Below are 18,742 nucleotides of genomic sequence, written 5' to 3' on the forward strand. Positions count from 1 at the left end.
TTTTCTGTCTCGCCTATCTCGAATTCACAGACATGCACTGCTTCTGCCATCTCCCCTCCCCCTTTTCTCCCTTCAGTCTTGGAGCCCCTATCATTGAAAATATCATTGATTTTGTGGGCTTTTTCATGAGTTGCTTCCATTTATAAAGCAAAAGTTCAATCAAACATACAGTTTACATGCTTTGATAGTGCTGATGTTATAAAAATAAAGTTGATTTAATAATTCAAGAAGAGTTACTTGAACCCAGAAGAGTGTTTTCAAATACCAGACATTTGAAGTTTTTGCAAAAATATTGCAAATCGTACAGCTATGCAGTTTGTCAGTCAAGTTACACAGCCTATTCCAAGCCACAGGAAGACACTTTACAGCATTTTTCCAAAATTTACTTTCTCCATTTTGTTTCACATAGAAAAGCTTTGTCCTTACAAGGAAAAAAAAAATACAAAAAAGATATTATTAAACACTGAGGTTAAAAGATCAAGAAGTTTATCTGGGCTCCAGCAACTGTAACACAATCATGTTGCACGCCTTATGTTTTAGTAGAAAATGTTATTATTGCTTGCTACAAATCAAGTTATGCAGCGCTACTGAAATCACGAAAAATCCTAAATTGTTAAGGTGTATTGCTTGTAAAACACTGTTTGGCCCCACATCACCCATTTATTTCATTGTCTTCCAAAGGACGGAGATATTTGCCTGGCCTGTAATCTAAAGCGACTATTAACACTCCGATATATCCAGAGTTGTATTAAGTGACCAAAGGTGTGCAGCACGGCTCTGCCAGCTCTCCTGGACCGTAACCCCACTGCCTGGAAACTCCTTTCCTTTTAGCTGCTCATCTCTCAGAATAGCACTGCATTTGTGTTCATCTTCTTTTCCTTAGAGAGGGAGGGGATGGGGTAAGTGACCTAATGCACAAGTTTTCTAAGGCTTCAGATGTGTGATTTGGAAACTGTGCAACCCAGGTGATGTCCTTCAACCTAATAATTGTTGAGGGAGGTGATTCTGCCCCTCTGCTCTGCTCTGGTGAGACCTCACCTGGAGTCCTGCGTCCAGCTCTGGAGCCCTCAGCACAGCAGAGACATGGACCTGTTGGAGAGGGGCCAGAGGAGACCACAAATACCATCAGAGCAATGGAACAGCTCTGCTGTGAGGACAGGCTGAGAGAGCTGGGGCTGGTCAGCCTGGAGAAGAGAAGGCTCCGGGGAGACCTTATTGCTGCCTACTTAAATGGGGCTTAGAAGAAAGATGGGGGCAGACTTTTTACCAAGTAACAGTAGTGACAGGACAAAGGGTAATCTTTTTTAACTGAGAGAGGGTAGATTTCGATTGATATAAGGAAGATGTTTTTGAATATGAAGGCAGTGAGCCCCTGGACTAGGTTGCCCCAGCCAGCTGTGGATGCCCCACAGTGTTTAAGGCCGAGTTGGACGGGGCTCTGAGCAACCTGACCTAGTACAAGATGTCCCTCCCCACAACAGGGAGGTTGTACTAGATGCTCTTTGAAGACCCCATAAATCAAGACTGTGCATATTTAATTATTAATCAAACACGCATGTTCAATTAACTTGCATATTTTGTTCCATTGTTAATGAATATTTTGTACAATTAATTACCTCTGCTCATAACCACCTGCTTTCCAAGTGAATTTCACAAGCAGCCTCCCACACCGTGTTCAGCACTTTATTACCTCAAATTTCGCAAATTTATTTGCAGCCGACGACCAACGTGAGGGCGGGGCGGGGGCGGGGCGTGTGGGGGCGTGTCCAGGCGGCTCGGCCCCGCCCCCGCCCCGCGGCTCCCCCAGCCGCGTCCCTGCCCGCCCGTCACGTGCGTTAGCGACAGCCGGCGGCGGCGCCCATTGGCGGAGGGGCGGGGAGGGGCGGGGCCGGGGCGGCCGGTCCGTCAGCTGCGCTCCGCGGCTATAACAACAAAGGGCTCCGCGGGGCGCAGAATTTTGTGCGGCCGCGGAGCCGGGAGTAGCGCGATCCGGGTGAGTTTGCCTTGCGGGACTGGGGCTGGGCTCGCTGCCGGTGTCCCTGCTCACGCACGGCGGGGTGTAATGTGGTCTGAGCGCCCGGGCCAGACGGTGAAAAGCGGCAGCGGAGCTCCCGTCTCTCTGGGCGCCCATCCCGGCTTCTTTCTCCTCGGGAAGCACCGAGGCCGGGAGGGTTTTGCCGTTTTCGCGGCTGTCGAGCAGCCGGTAGTCCCGTCCCCCCGCCCAGCGGCGGGCAGGGCTCCGGGCGCAGCCGGGAAGGTGCGCAGCTGCCGCGGGCTCTGCCGGGTCAGCCGCCGCTCCGCGGAAAGCGGCTTGTTGGAGCCTCCTGCTGGTAACCGAGCGGCTGCGGAGCTGAGGGCACGGGGGGATCAGCGGCCAGAGGCGAACAGAGGACTGCAGAAGGGATTTGGGAAGTTGGGAAGGGTGTCTTGTCTTTTGTTTCTTTTTTTTTTTTTTTTTTTTTAACTTAGAATGCACTCTATCTCTGCTAGGATAGAATGAAAAAAAAATTAAAGCAGCAATTCAATGTTGTTGGCATGCCTTGGATGTGTTATCTGTAACAGCCTTTTATCGCTACTGTAGCTGAGTCAGCTCTTCCTGGTCCTGTCTTTTCTTGCAGCTGGTAGATCCTGTCTGAGACGGGAGCACCTTGTACCTCTCTTTCAGCCGCTGTCTCATTCGCCTCCCCTAACGATGGCCCGTAATAAGTGTCACTTCTTGGTTCCCATCTGACTTACACAATAGCATGGAAGTGTGGCATGTTTAAAGGCACTTGTCCAAAAGGATGTGAAGACATCACCTAGTTTCCAAATGATTCAGATGTGTGGTTTTTTCAAACCTCCTTGAGTTGGGGGGAAGGGAAAATGGGACAGCCTGCTTTTGATCTACAGGAAGATATTTATGGACCAAAAGCTGTAGTTTGTTTAGCTTGTATTCTCAGGAATGGTGATGTCCCTTTTCTTTGTTAGGGGTTAATTAGTTGATGTTGCCGTGATGCCTATGGAGCCCTAATGTAGGAGTGAGAGCACTCATCTTGTTCCCCTGTACACACAGAACAAAAAGACAGCCCTTGCCTGAAGGTACTTCCAGGCTACATCTAGGAAAGCAGTAAAGCATGCATGCGGCAGTGGGAGTACAGGGAAAGCCAGTGCTGACCAGCAATTATGCTATGGCTTGCTAGTTTGCCTAAAGAAAAAACAAACTCTTTTGTTCATAGGCCTTGTGCCAGCAGAGGGTTAGGGATGGATGTGGAAGATAACTGGAAAGCTACAGACTTCAGGCTTTCACTTGGAGTCTGCTTCTTTATCCATGGCAAACTCAATCTGTATCTGAAGTGCTCAAACCTTCTCAAGAAGATTCTTAGGAGCATTGTGGGCATTTGGCATTTCCTTAGGTAACCCACCCAGGGCTTAGCAACCTTAATGGTTAAAAGTGTTTCCTGCTAGTAACCACTGAAAACTGAACTTTACTGCAGTTAAAAGCCACTTCTCCTTGCTGTGAATGTAGAGGGGAATAAATGTTTGCCTCTTTCTTCACATAATTGACTGCTGTTGTCATTTTTCCTTCTCTCTGTTAAGCCTTTCCATTTTTAAAATGTTATTGCTTTTCTTTAAACTTCTGATCATTCTTGTAGTTCTCTTTAAGAGAGACAAGATGCTTCATTTTCAGGTGTGGTCTTTTATCACTACTGCAGCTGAGCCAGTTGTTCCTAGGCTTGTGTTTTCCTGCAGCTGACAGTTCCTCTTGAAGAACTAGAGTGAGTAACAACTCTTGAGTTAGCCTGTACTTTTCCATATTGCTTCTGAAGGCTACTTTAAATTCTAATCTTATCCTTTTGTGCTGTTTGAGTAAGGAGGTAGCTGCATAAATGTTTCTAGGAGCTGTGTTGTATGGAGCTTGTCTTTGCATTGAAGAAGGTGGTGATGGGGTCTGTGGTCCTGGGGTAGAATGATCTAGGAGGCCAAAATGACTCTTCAGTGAGAGTTATAGGGTGAAAAAGGATATACTGGCCTTAAATAATACTCGTTATGGGTTGTAGTCTGGATCTGTCTAGTGTACTGTGTCTTACTCCCTTTCTCTTCCCGAATGCAGGCACACATACCCTCTTACATGCATATCTTCTTCTCTATTTAATTATTAAACAAGTATTTAATCTGTAATAATTCTGACATGCTGTGATAATTCAAATATTTCTATGGTGGAATTAACCTGTAATTAATATGACTATTTTTCATGTATAGTCTTTACTTATTCAGCTACTTTAATGGCTTCTGTTTATTGGCTCATACATAAATATTCAAAGGCTGTAAGCATGCTGATCTGAGGCAGTTGAACATTCAGCTTCTCAGCAGTGATGGGATTTTTCATCTTAACTACCAAATATAGAGTTTGGGCTTATGGTGACTGATTACATGTAGATTTAAGGAAGTGTATTGAGAAATAAACCTTAGTTTTGATTAAGCATACAAGTTACTTTTCCTTATTACTTATACTTACCATAGATGGCTAGTTGAGAACTTGCTGTGAAAATGATCCCACCGTTGACTATGTAGTGTGCTTTGAACCTGAAGAGGGGATGTGCCTTCCTGTGGTGTCTGTGTGTGATGGGAGAAAGAAGATGCGCTGCCATGGGCACCCCTGGGGGCCCTTGCAGAAGTCTCTGGGGGAGCGGTGAGGCTGTGTCAACAGGGGAGATGCCATGTCTGGAGCAGACAATGTGCACTTGCCCTTCACATCTCTGTGTGACCAGGAGGAAGACAGGTGGGGAGCTGGGGGAGCATCTCTGTGCGTGTAGGTGCAAGACTCCTGTACAAAAGTCCTCTCCTCCCATAGGAGAATGTGGGGATCGGCAGCCAAACAGACCTTTGCACAGGGAGGAGGAGGATATAGAAGAAGGCACTCAGCTCTGAGGAGGGACCTAGGGTTTTTCTGTGTGTATCTAAGTGGGAGAGAATGGTGAATGCCAGTGAAGCTGCCTCTTCTTTTGGGGGAAAAATGTTCACTGATGCCTCAGACTGCACTAATGCAAGGGTTTTTAATTTGTTCCCTAGGGGTGTTACATATTGCTTTGTCATTAAGACCCCTGTCACAATTTTTTTGCAGGTTTCACATAAACTGTTTACCAGTCATGCCTCTGCGTGTCCTGTACCTAAGCTGATAGAGCATCTATGCACTTCAGTCTCAAGTCTGTGCCACTCTGCTAGTACAGTGTGAGCTGTGCCTTGAACCTTGGGTATAAAGACCTACCAACCAAAGTCTTGTTCCTGCCTTAGTGATGTTCCAGAGGTTAAATAACATGCTCATGGGAGAGATTAATAGCTTGTCCAGCCAAGAGCCAGAGTTCAGTGAGAAAGAAGATGACGAGTGGATTCTGGTTGACTTTATAGGTAAGGTGTCTGTCAAATGTAAGCTCTGCCTAGAAGTCAGTAGCTTGGGAGAAACTTTAACTAAGAAAAAACAGTGTGGATTAGATAGTAGGGTGTCTTCCAAACAAATGTACCAAAACATGTTGTGTAAACTGATGAGAAAAATGATGTCAGGTTTATAAGCCTGACACAGGCTTCAGCAGAACAGATAAAATGTGTTTGACTCATTACACAATTGTCTTGTTTTACTGATAAGAGTTATTTTACGTGTGTAGCATGGTTTGTCAGGGAACTCCCTTTTCACCTCCCCTTTAAAAAAAAAAAAATGTACATGCTGATAGGAGTTTATTTCTGTTTCTTTGTTTTGTTTTTTATGTCCTGTTTCTGGCTATGTGCAACCTTGTTGTTTTCGACCCCCTGCAATCACCAACTTCCATGGGTTCCTCTCAACTGACTAATGGCCACCTACAGCAGACGCTTGCACTAATTGCTCCGTGGAGGAAGCAGACATCACTGAAGCATCGGTTGTGGATGGCTCACCCGTCTTCTCTTGTTTACCGTCCCCCTTGGAACACTTGCCAGAAGCCAGCGAGTCTTGCTTCATCCAGTTCGAGTCATGTCCTATGGAGGAGAGCTGGTTTATCACCCCACCCCCATGTTTTACTGCAGGTGGATTAACCACTATTAAGGTGGAAACCAGTCCGATGGAGAACCTCCTCATAGAGCATCCCAGCATGTCTGTGTATGCTGTCCACAATACCTGTCACAGCCTTAATGAGACTGGATGTGGCGATGAGGAGTTTCACAGCCCAGGTAGTCCCAGGTATGTCTGACTTCTCTTGTCAAGGAGCTCTGTTGCTGAAAATATCTGGTTTCTACTTGATCAGCTTGGACACTTAATACTGAATTTTCCAGCTTATTTTAGAGCAAGTGAATAAAGCATGGATACTAGACAAGGTGGGTATGGTGGTCAGGGCTGCCTGCTTAGAAAAAATGTTATACAAGATGACCCTGGCAGGAAATGGTTGGGTATGCTATTTTGACACTGTGGTGAATATTTATGGAGCTTAATTGTTCCCTCACAGAATATACTCCAGTCCTGTTGAAACTGGTGGCAGTTAACTGGATAGCTGATAACGTAGGTTTGAAAGTACTTTGCCCCCTCCATAGCTATGTGTATTTTTTATAACTATTAGTCAGAACCCTTTCAGTCACCTTGTGAGATGTAAAATATTACTTTAACTATCCTGACAAGGAAGTCTATTTTGATATTTTATGTTCCTCAACCTAGTGATAGATTAGGGCAGGATTACGTTTTTCCACAGATGACTTGTGGAACAAAAGCAAGCAGAAATATTGCACAAAACTTACGTCAAGGTAAAAATTTATGCTGCAGACTTCTACTTTTAGCAAGGTAAAAGTTGTGCAGTTAGATTTCTTTTTCTTTTGGGAGTCCTAAAGATCTGACCATGTGGAATTATTGCAGATGCATGGTTGTTGTGCGCTGCTTCTTCAGTGGTAAATGCCCAGAATATACAAATATGAGTATAGTGATATATGATAGAATAGACTATTTCAGTTGGAAGGGTCCTGCAGTGATCTTCTAGGCCAACTGCCTGACTACTTTGGAGCTGACCAAAAGTTAAAGCATGGTATTAAGAGCATTGTCCAAATGCCTCTTAAACAATGACAGGCTTGGGGCACTGATGAGCTCTCTAGGAAGCCTATTCCAGTGTTTGACCACCCTCTCAGTAAAGAAATGCTTCCTCATGTCCAATCTAAACATCCCATGGTGCAGCTTTGAACCATTCCCACATGTCCTGTCACTGGATCCCAAGGGTCAGAGCTCAGCACCTCCCTCTGCACGTCCCCTCCTCAGGGATCTGCAGAGAGCAATGAGGTTGCCCGTCAGCCTCCTTTTGCCCAAAATAGACCAGCCCAAAGTCCTCAGCTGCCCCTCACAGGACATTCCTTCCAGCCCTTTCACCAGCTTTGTTGCCCTCATCTGGATTCATTCAAGGACTATGCGTGTATGCAAGTATCCATAGATGTATACAAATAGAGTATTTTTGCCATCATGTCTCCACACTTGTCCATGTATTCGTGGATTTGAAAACAAAGGGGTGTTTTGTGAATCCTGGTTAATAACAAAGACTGACTTGTCCTCCTGTCTGGTGCCTACACTTAGAAACAATTGGAAAAAAAGCCAACATAATATGGTGAGCTTTGTTACACATTGAAAAAAGTCAGTGTAATGGTAGAGTTGCTGTAGGTGGATGCCCATTGACTTTTCTGATGTCCTTGCCATATTTAAAGTTCTTACATCAAAGAAGTGTGTGACTCTGAGATGACATGCTGCTGTATAGTATTGAAATATATTGCTGCTCCATTGATCTTGGAGACCAGGGGATTTGTATAAATATTTGGAGAGGGCAGTCTGTGATGTTAAGCATGAGGGGTCTAGTTTAACTTAAATCGAGGGGAAGCTGTGAGCACATAGCACCTTTAAATTGAGGATCTGAAGGAACCTGCAAGAGAACTGTAGGCTGTAAGACATACCCTAGTGAAAGACAGCAGATCAGCTTATCTAAAATACTGATTACGGGGGATAGCAACATGCAAAGTAAGACTCTGACTTTTCTCAGACTTGTGAACTAGGGATACAGGTATAAATTCCTCTAGAGACAAATCTTGTGTTGTGCTGCACATTTAAGCTGCTTTAATGTGTTGCAAAGCTAAAGGTGTGTGGCCTCAACTGGTGTGTTTCTTCACATTTAATTCGGTGCTGTTGCTTTGTCAGAGGACTGAGACTTTTGTAAAGAGTTATTTAGGGTGGCAGAACTGGGAGTAGACTGAAGTCTAAAGCTGAGGTAAATTACAGAAACTGGTAAAATTGCTTACACTGGTAATGCAGTAAGTTTCAAAAACTGTTTTGAAGTCATTAGTGGTTTAATGGTTGGCCATTTAACATTGTAGGGCCAAGAAAAGCTGCTTAAGGCACACTGGCACAGTAAGTACTACTGTTTTGGGACAGTGCTTTTTGTTTGATCAGGCTGCTAGCAACACTGCTTCATCTAGAGCCTTGTCTGCCAAAACAATACTGGTTTTAGGACTAACCCTTGTGCCAAATGATGTTACTTGATCAAGCCTAACTACTCCTGCTTTAACAAACCAAAATGCTAAGTGCAGAAAAAATTACTTAAGTATTAATTGGGGTGGGGCCTGAAGCCTTTAATGTTTCTTGTGAGGTCTGGCTCTATAGCGCAACTAGCAGAATATTTATGCTTTCTAGCAAAATAGATGCCAAGAACATAGCAGCAAATGCATGTAGTGGCCGTTTGCCTTTAGGTGCAGCCCCTCTAAAATGGCATTTTGACCACGCTGGTGGAGGCTCATCAGCCCTGTTCTGTGTCCAGCTCTGTAGGGCCAGGCTACCAAAGGCAACTACTAAGATAGCAGAGTGCTACATTTTGAAAGAGTATGTGGCCTTCTATCTAATTCAAATCACCTCTGCTATCCCAGTCTCACTTTGAGATGGCAAGTAGAAGAGTGTTGGTTTGCAAACCAGTGCTGGAAGGGTATTTGATAAGAGGGGAAAAGAGCTCAAACATCTTCAACCAGGAATTTTAAACCAGTTTTTCTCCTTTTGCAAAGGAAATCTGTTTTTCCTTTTAAACTCCTTTCAAAGGAGAAGGCTGTTGTATAAACTTCCCCCTGTTCATCAAGCCTAGTCATTTTTCCATAACAAACCACAATCCTATGTATTAGAACTTGATTCCTTTCACTAGTTAATGACATGCAGCAAGGGCATGCTTAAGAAATATGGGTTCTAATAACACAATGTGGTGTGGCTTCCCAGCTCCTTAAAGCTTTCCCAAGAAAGCTTTAGGCTGAAGTTCTACCTCTAGCACTGTTGAACCTGTTAAGGGATGGCTCCACGTAGAAAACAGTAGCTCCATGCTTGCAGGCACACTCATGTAAGTTAAACTGGTGTAATCTGCATAGACAAAGTGTTTACAAGGCACTGTGAATTGATTTGTACTGTCTTATTCACTTATTTCTTGCTTGGTATTTCAAGTGCTAAGTTTAGGACATGATCCAGTGAGTAAATGGGGAAAAATCAACACGTCACACATGACTATTCTGGAGTCTGTAGGCTTTAGTCAGTCATCTCAAGCTAGCCAAGGAGCCAAAAGCAAGTGGATTTGGATATTTAAAAGGAAAAAGCAGAGAGGAGGGAGGAGGACTCCCTTGCTGACAGAGTGCTTTGCTCCAGTGTGGAGTGTGGGGAGGCAAAAGAGCTCAATTCTCTGCCAGGCACCTGCAGGACCCCAAGAGCAAGGCTGAGAGCATGTAGTGTGGGCACAGGGGATGAGACTTACATCTACAGAGACGTCATACAATACAAGCAACTTAAGCTCCTCCAGAGGAGATTTTTATTGTAGAGGCATGTTAGTGCTGAAAAATTGACTTCACAAGAGGCTTCTTGCTCATGCCTGAGCAATCTCCTGCTTTTGCAGATGCCCTTCCAGGGCACCACTGAGTTGAGAGCTGGTAGTTGGGTCCTGGGTGGGGAGGGAGGAGGCAGGTAACTCCAATACCGCTGGTCTCACAACAGCTGTGGCACTCGGGCTTGCGGTTTGCTTTGCTTTTAAAACTGCTAGGCTATTTTTAGCTTCACTTTGGAAGTTTCAGGAAACACGAGTGATTGTTCTGTCAAGTAGGGAAGTCCTTTTTCAGTACGTCAGTCCCTGCTTGCGTAGGCTGCTGGTTTGTATTTTTTCAGTAGTGCATGATGGAATAAGGATTTTCCAGAACTGCTGACTCTTTGCTCATGAAATTTAGAAGGCTGGCTGGGGAACAGTCCTTCTAAGTTATTTTCTGTGTGTGTCACAACTGGTCTATCTTTCCCATTCCTCTGCATAAACATTGTTTGGATTTACTTGTGTGGCTGGCAATCTAAACACACTTTCATTAGTGTGCTGCTGTTTTCAGGCCAAACCACCTACATTCAAGATGATTTTAAACCAAACTTTGCCTAATGGATAACTCCAAAGTCTTCTAAAGCTGGAGCAGTGTGACACATAGTGCCTTGTTTCTGATCTATTTTGCATCTTGGCCTTAGTGTGGTGTGGTGGGGAAGGGTGCAATAGCATAATACACCAGAAGTCCAAAGCCTATTGTGGTGCCTTCACACTAAATGTGAGCTAGCAGCACTACGCATTACTTAGCAGGTGGTTTTCCTAAACTGGCTTGACCTTGCCTCAGCCCAAAGCCCTGTCAAGTAGGAGGATGCCCTTTTGAAACAATGGATGTTCATGTCCATGTTCTCTCACCCTCTATGGTTTGCATGTCTTTCCAGTGCAATTCAGTAATGACTGATACCTGCTTGTTATGTTTCTAGACTGGAGGCCCAAAATGAAACGGGACAGCGTGTTCACTGCTACGTCACAGCTCTTGCTACTCGTTCAGCTTTTCTGGAAAAAAACAAGAGCTTTCGTCCTACCCACTGGATAAAAGAGCATAATGAAAGACACTATCTCAGCAGAAATGGTCTTCGTCGCCAAAACCTTACCAGGGATTGCCACTCTCGGCAAATCAAGCACAATGGACTGTTTGTTCACCAGCCTTGCCAGCGTCAGTTCAATTACTGATGGCTCCTGTGGTTTTAATCTATGGTCTAATTGTCTTAGGTTACTCTTGTTTTCATGCGTAGGTAAGTGTGGTCAATCTGAAGCTGATCATCAATCCCTCAAATACAATCGTAACTAGTGTTGCATTTGTTTGAAATTACACATAAATCTCCAAACATCTTGCAGCAAGCCCTAAACATTGATGTTAAATATCAATGTCTTGGAAGCCTGTCAGTACAATAGTTTGTGTGCTGTTTTATAAACTATGATGTATAGATGGGTTCTTAGTTGGTATTTTAAAGAAACTTAACTGAGATGGAAATCAGTTACATTTTGCATTAATCCAAGTGGAGTTAGAAAATTTGAGGTTAGCTATGTGCTTTAATGACCAGTACTTGGCAGCTTGTGTATCTGTATTCGACATATGATTACTGTCTAACAAGGAAATACTATAGCTGCTGGCGGATATTATATAGCTATGCTGAACTGTTACAAGAAGGACATCTAATCTAAATTACCTAGTACCTACTTCTGTTAGTGGAGTCTCTGTAGGTGTGTTGGGTACTTAATATGTGTATCAGAAAGGGGTTAAATGTCCCCCCCCGCAATATTGTTGCAGAATGATATGGCACTGGTGTTACAGATGTAGTACCTCACAGTGGAGTGGAAGGAAAAGTGGACCTGTGGGTTAAGTGCAGATGCACAACCCAGAGAGATGAACTGAGTTTTACTTGGTACAGTTCTTGCTCCCTTTCTCTAACTATTTCTCTTTCTGTCTTTGAAAGATGTATTTCCCCTACCCTATTTCATTTAATTGCTAGTCTAGTTAAAGGAAAAATATGGTGGTTCAACCATTCTTTTAATCCCATCAGTAGCTGACTGTTCTTTAAAGAAGTCAGGCTGATGGACAGCTATTTCTGAGCTGCTAATTGCTGTTAGATTCTCATATTTACGGATTGAGGGTAGCTCAAATGTAGCTACAAAGAAAATTTTATCAGAAGTTCTAATTGTATCTCTTTCTCTCTCTGTGAAAATGAAGTCTGAGTTAATTGTGACTGGAAATGAAGGGCAGTGTGTGGCAGGGAGAAGAGCATGCTGAAAAACAGTACAGAATTAAACCTGGTGATAACAAGGTATACAAAAACTGAGAGAGATCAGCAGTGATTGTTCTTCTAGCCCATTGGGGGCAGAAGGACTGGATAGCGATTCTGTGAGCCAACAGGAAAAAAAAGCCATTCAAAACTAACAAGTAGTTTTCTTAAGAACACCGTGCAAGATGTTTTGGAAGTTGGCAGGCCCTTAAAAAAGTAAAGTTCACCTGTTAACAAAGACTGTGTGTTTTACACAGCAGCCATATAGCATGCCAAATCCTGATAAATCAATCTGGGAAGTAGATGAAATGGCTATGGAGGTGAGGAAGCAGAAATCTGCACAAAAAGAAGGGGGAAGCATAAGTAAATTTATCCCCCTTTCTGTCAGTGCTTAATGTGACTTACTGTTTTGTTTGTTTGCTTTTTTCCCCCTTGTGTTTAGTGCCTAGGGCATTAAAGTGTTAACATGACATTCAACCGTGTCTTCCAGTAGACCTTATACAGAAGTTAGTATAAGGAGTCATGTGAGGAGTCTTTTTAATACCAGGCAAGATGAATAATGTGAATTATTCCAGACCTATGAAGTATTTTAAGTGCAGCCGAATGCTTCAATTTCACTGAAGCAAAACCCCAACAATTTGTATTGGCCTTGATGTAGTGGTACTGTTGCACATTCTGCAGCTGTAATTGTTGTGGAATATATTTAGTGTACAGGAAACAGCATTTATAATCTCTTGCTGCAGATGTGCTGCTTCACTGGGATTAGTTAGAATTGTTGCAAAGGGATGTTGACAAATGGTTGAAAGTATAAAAGCAAGTGATGCTTTCCTGGACACACTAGTCTTTTTAAGGCACATGAAATTCATGTGGACAGTGAAAGAGAACAAGATTGGTCTCATCTTGAGTTTCCAAAACAGATTTGATTCCTATTCTTTTCAGCAGTATGTGCCCATGTCCATACAACAGTTCTTTTGTGGTCCAAATACTCTGGTTTACCTGCAAATAGCTGCAGTTTCATCAGTCTATCATGCCTTCATAAATACTCTTACTTGCCTCAGATTATCTACTTTTATCACTCCAACTCTGTGCCCAGCTTAAACTTCCTTCTCCTCACTGCCAACTTTCTAGCTCAGGAAAATCCTTTGCTTTCCTGTATCACTTTTCTTTATATAAAGGTAACTACTTTCCTTCAGCTTTAATTTTCTTAAAGTGAAATGAAGGAAGATGGAGTCTCCACCTCCCCATGTTGGAAGGAGTAAGTAATCCTTTAACTGTTAACAGGGAGATGGAGTTGAGAGTATAAGGCTCCCAGGCATTACAATGAGAGCCTTGGTCTGTTTTTCTCCATAGGCAAGTAAATGCAACTTTAGACTGCTCCTAGAATTGGGAGATACTGATCTTTTTATACTACATTACTAGATAACTTTCTGGTGATGAAAGCCTATATCTTTCAGGATATAAACTGTTTTGTTGCACAAAGCTGTGCTTCTCAATTTGTAATATTGGAAACCATATTATTGCGCGAGATAGTGCTGCATCAATGGCTTTTTGTTGATTTGTTTTACATATTTATGTTGGTCTAGCCCTGGTTTGTGCCTGGAGCTATTGGGCAATTTAATTTGTTTTGGTTTTCTGTTTTAGTAGTGAACTGTGTGGCTTTTTATATGGGTTTTGAATTGTATTAAAGTGTGTGTTTTTTCGTGTGAAAGTGGAGGCCTTGCACTGTCTCATACTGATTGATATTCATGAATCTTGCTGAAACTGTATTTTCATATGTATTGGTTAATAGATTTGCATTTTAAACTGTGCCTTCTACACAGCAAACTTGAAGATTCAAAAGGGACATTTCAGTTAGGATTAATACTGTACATCAGTCTATGCATATATGGCAGCTTCTCTCCAGAGCCACTTTTCTATTTGTAGCAGTTCTTTTGATATGAAAGAATGTCTGGCTCTTATTTTTAATAGTTTAACACAAGCTGAAAACCAACAAAATACAGCACTTTGCCAAAAAGTAGTATTGCTTAACCGGTGTGTATTTTCTAAAGCAATCTTCTGTATTTTGTTTTCCTAGTGCGTTCTGCTCACCATGGGGAGGACATGATCTTAACTCTCAATAAAAAAATGGCCTATTAAAAATTGTCAGTCTGTTCTTTTATGTTACAGGTCGGTCAAAATGCAAATGCCTGAGCACCCTATTGAGGTGTGGTAGGTACAGGTACTGAGTATCTCGGAGTGCTTGCTCTGGTACAGAAATTCCTCAGGAAATCCCAGAAATTCCTGGGATTGTTTATGCTAGAGAAGAAAAGGAGGGATCTCGTCAGGATATATAAACATGGGGCAGTAAAGAAGACAAAACCAGGCTCTTCCCTAGTGATGCTGATCAAGTGATCATGCATGGTATAAGTAGTCTTTCATACATCTGCCAGCTGCTGCATTTCCTGGTCAGAATGCAAAAGTGCCATAGGTGAACAGGCCAGAGAGAAAAACACACTGTCACTTAAGAACGTGCACAAGGTGGGGAGAAGGCTTTTCCTTATCCAGGCTGAAGCTCTCCTGTGTCAACTCATACCCATTGCCTTTCATCCTCCTGTCATGCACCACCATGAAGAAGCTGTGTGGAAGGCAGTTGTTAGCATTCAAGATGTGGAAGCAGGGACAGGTAACCTGTGAGTGACATAGGGATCCTGTGCAAATGCCCGTGGGTGGTGTTAGGAAAGACAAAGCTGAGCCATCTGCGATAGAACCTGGCAAGGGATGCAGAGGACACCAGGCCTTCCATGGATATATGAGCTGCAAAAGGAAGATGAGAGAAAATGTGAGCCTTCTGCTAAACAGGGCAGGAGTCCTTGTGACAAGGGACATGGAGAAGGCTGAGGTCATCTTTGCTTTGGTCTGTGCTGGTAAGACCAGCCTTTGGGAATCGCAGGCCCCTGAGGCCAGTGGGAAAGGCTAGACTGAAGAAGATCAACCCTTGGCTGAGATAGAGAAAGAAACACCTAAAGAGATGGTATGTACACAGATCTATGGGACATAGCTGTGAATGGTGAAGGAGCTGGCTGATGTCATTGTGAATCTGTTCTCAATTATCTTAAAGGTGATAACAATGGACAGGATTCCTGAGGGCTAAAAAAACCCCACCCACCCACAAAAAAAAAAAGGGAAACAAACAAAAAAAACCCACCACAAAACAAATATCCTTCCTATTTTCAAGAAGGACAAGAGGAGCTACAAGACAGTCAGTCTCATATGGATCTCTGGGAAGGTGATGGAGCAAATAACCCTGGAAACCATTTCCAAATGTGAACAAGAAGGTGATTGGGAGGAACCAGATTAGATAACTGGCTCAGTGTATGAGGGGAGAGCAGTGGATACAGTGTATCTTGACTTTAGCAAGGCTTTTCACAGTGTCCCACATAACACACTGCCAAATGGGTTAATAATGGACCATGTAAGTAGATGGTGAGTAGGTGTGTTGAGAACTGGCTGAACTGTTGTGCTCAGAGAGTTGTGACCAGGGGCATGGAGCCCAGCTGGAGGCCAGTTGCTACAGGTGTCCCCTAGCAATACTGAAGCTCACGTTGTTTAAAGCCTTCATTAATGACTTGGGTCATGGGGCAGAGGGCACAATCAGCAAGCTTGCAGAAGACAGGAGTTGTTTATACTCCAGAGGGCTGGGCTGCCATCCAGAAGGACCTCAACAGACTGGAGAAAAATGGCTTGACAGGAACTTCATGAATTCAACAAAGGGAAATGTGGAGTCTTGTACCTGGGGGGAAAAGTAACTGCAGGTACTAGTACAGGCTGGAGGCCAAGTGGTTGGAAAGCACCTTGTCAGAAAAAGCCCTGGGGGTCCTGGTGGATACCAAGTCAATCATGAGCCAGCAATGTACCCTTGTGGCCTCAAAAACTAAAAGCTTCCTGGACTGCATCAGGTAGTGTGTTGCTAGGAGGTGGAAGAAGGTGATCCTTCCTCTCAGCGCTGCTGAGTGTGTCCAGTGCTGATCTTCCCAGGATAAGAGACACATGGACATACTGGAGTGGACCCAGCAAGAGGCCAGGGAGACAATAATTGGGTTGAAGACTGAAATAGGGAGAGGCTGAGAGCTGGGATTGTTTATGCTAGAGAAGAAAAGGAGGGATCTCGTCAGGATATATAAACATGGGGCAGTAAAGAAGACAAAACCAGGCTCTTCTCTAGTGATGCCCAGTGAAAGGACAAAAGGTGATGGGTGCAAGCTGAAATATGAGAAATTCCATTTAAATGTAAGTAATAGGCTCACTGGTCTTATATGGGTTGTGTTCTTCTGGCTTTTGCTGAAAATGTATGTATGTATATACATATATCTATATATATATATATATAGATATATGATTTTTTTTTTTTTTTCCCCTCCTCTGCTCATCAGGGATCCTCAATCTCTGTGGCTTTTCAAAGACAGTGGAGAGTGGCCTTGCAAGGACATCAGCTAGCTCTCTTGGCACACTGGATGCAAGCTGCTGGGCCCCAGGGACTTGTGTGGGTTGAGTTGCTGCAAGTAGTCCTTGACTTGATTCTCACCCTTTGAACAAACTGGATGACAAAGCAATCTGTTTATCTGACAGTGATTAAATGACATTTGTGCAACAAAGCACCCATCTTTTCAAATGTAGATTTTTATGACCCATACATTTATCAAAGCAGAGTCTATGCTAAAAGCTGTACAGTATTCTGCAGGAGAAAGTTTGACCAACTATGATTGTATAACCATATCCATACAGATAACCTAACTAGCTATACTGATAGTGTTCCTCTTGGAGGTGCTTATTTTGTACTTAATGCAGCTTTTTAAATTTAGGTTGGACACTTTACAAAACACCGTGAACTAGCACTTTTTTTAAAAAAAAACTTCTTCATGCCAAAACAAAAATCTTCATATAAAGGGTCATATCAATATAGTCATCTTGACTTAAGTTTACACTTTGCATTCTAGTTTTCCTGTTTATATAAATCCTTGTACACCTCTGATGAAACTAGCATACTAATTACTGTTCTTTGAAACAATACTGATGGAAGAATCACTCTATTTCCTCATTGAGATGTTCAGTATCTGCTTTCTTTGTCTCATTAGCTTCTTTTAGTGCATGTTTATAATCACAAAAAGCTGTTGCCTCCATTATTCAGTGATGCTTGCAAGTAGGGTTCAGGCTTTTTGGCATGCAGAGAAATGACTAATCAAAAGAACAGACTGGTGTTGCTGTGGCACTGCTGTTCCCATGCTGTGGTCATGACACATCAGTCTTAGCATAAATAGGACTGAACTGAGGCTTAACAGGATGTGTATAAAGTTTTGTTTCTCAGACAGCCTTTTTTTCCATGAAAATACTGACCTGGAGCTAGTGCTGTATAACTAATACTTCAGAAGTCAAAGTCCCTTGGGTTGTTCCAAAGTTTTCTGGGCAGGTTGACAGTTGAACATTCAAATACCTTAATCAAGTGGATAACTATATTGCCATTTAGTGGGCAAGCTAAGGAAAAAGAATAGTAACCAAAACTAGGCTAGTGGGCTGTGCTGTAAGTCTATGCTTTCTCCTGAAGTGCAACCTTTACGTTGTTGTGTCCAAGCAAGATGACCTAGTTGGGCATTATAATAAGAAATACAATTGTGCCCCCAAGTCAGCCTGAATGTTAAAAGGAGCTCTGCAGAGAACTAGTAGAGGCAGAAAGAGGTGGGAAAGAAGCAGCCCTCAGGCTTTTGGGGCATGTGCCTAATGGGCAACAGATGTCAGTTTTTGCAAGATGAATAAAGAAAATTAGATCACAATTAAGAAATGGGGGGCTGACATAGACAAGGGGAAACCTCTGCCCACTCCTAGCACTGAATTTCAGCTCTAGCTCTTCCATCTGTGGTGTGAGACTGATAGATAGGAGATATACTAAATGGGGAGGAGATAAAGGAATTTGGCTTCTGTGGCTCATGACAAATCACCAAACAGCTGAATTAGTTGATACACCTTTATCAAATATCTGCTAATGCTGAGCAGTTTGGGATGGGCTATGGTGGGTCCATGATGTGTCCTAAACATAGCCAAGATTGGGAGGGGTGCAACTTCCTACTAGGATTCTTCTTCAGGAGGTGTGTAAAGCTTTAATGGTGCTTTGCTTAGGCTCTGTAGCTGGAGTCATTCTGCATGAAATAAGTTTAAAACTCCCCTTAAAAACAATGAAGTTCATCCACACAAGAATCCTAGAGCAGGCCTTTTCCTTAACTGTTATAGAACAGTTCTGACAACATGGCTGTGACTCGAAGGACAAAGCCTAGCAGCACAAGCAAATGGCCACAGTGAAATATTTACTGCATCAAGATAAGAATACAGGGGGTGATAATCTGTGTTATTTTGTGCCTAGATCACTGTGGACCTGTGTGCAAATGTTTATAACAAAATTCTGCTCCTATCCTTGGGAACAACCAGGTGGATTCAGAAGCTTTGGGAGAAACATTAAGCACACTTAGTAAATGTTTTTGTCCTGATGGCTTTCAATCTGTACTTTATAGATCCCCAGTAGACCCTGGGCCCCTTCAGAGATCCATAAAAGGATAACCAAGAAAACAACCTCAGCTGTGTAAACTTGTAAGGAAGGCACTGTAATTCCTGCCTTTCCAATGGGCTTCA

General features: G+C 43.1%; 1 protein-coding gene across 4 annotated transcripts; it reads left to right on the plus strand.

Moving 5' to 3' along the window:
• The first annotated feature begins 1,893 nt into the window (after positions 1–1,893).
• Positions 1,894–14,219, plus strand: TP53INP1 (tumor protein p53 inducible nuclear protein 1). 4 transcript variants are annotated; one of them, XR_013921844.1, is made up of 5 exons: positions 1,894–1,993; positions 5,102–5,385; positions 5,836–6,187; positions 10,769–11,080; positions 14,163–14,206. XR_013921844.1 is itself a non-coding variant. In XM_080339576.1 (5 exons), exons 2-5 carry the CDS (start codon positions 5,274–5,276, stop codon positions 10,784–10,786), a joined length of 516 nt encoding a protein of 171 aa, XP_080195702.1. In that variant the 5' UTR covers positions 1,894–1,993; positions 5,102–5,273; the 3' UTR covers positions 10,787–10,820. The 4 variants fall into 4 exon arrangements, 3 of the variants coding, with proteins under 3 accessions (XP_080195702.1, XP_080195700.1, XP_080195701.1); XM_080339576.1 differs by lacking the exon at positions 14,163–14,206 and adding an exon at positions 8,341–8,374 and having other exon boundaries at positions 10,769–10,820; XM_080339574.1 differs by having other exon boundaries at positions 10,769–14,219.
• Positions 14,220–18,742: the final 4,523 nt, after the last annotated feature.

This window comes from Nesoenas mayeri (genome assembly GCF_963082525.1).
Source record: "Nesoenas mayeri genome assembly, chromosome: 2".
Lineage (NCBI taxonomy): Eukaryota > Metazoa > Chordata > Aves > Columbiformes > Columbidae > Nesoenas > Nesoenas mayeri.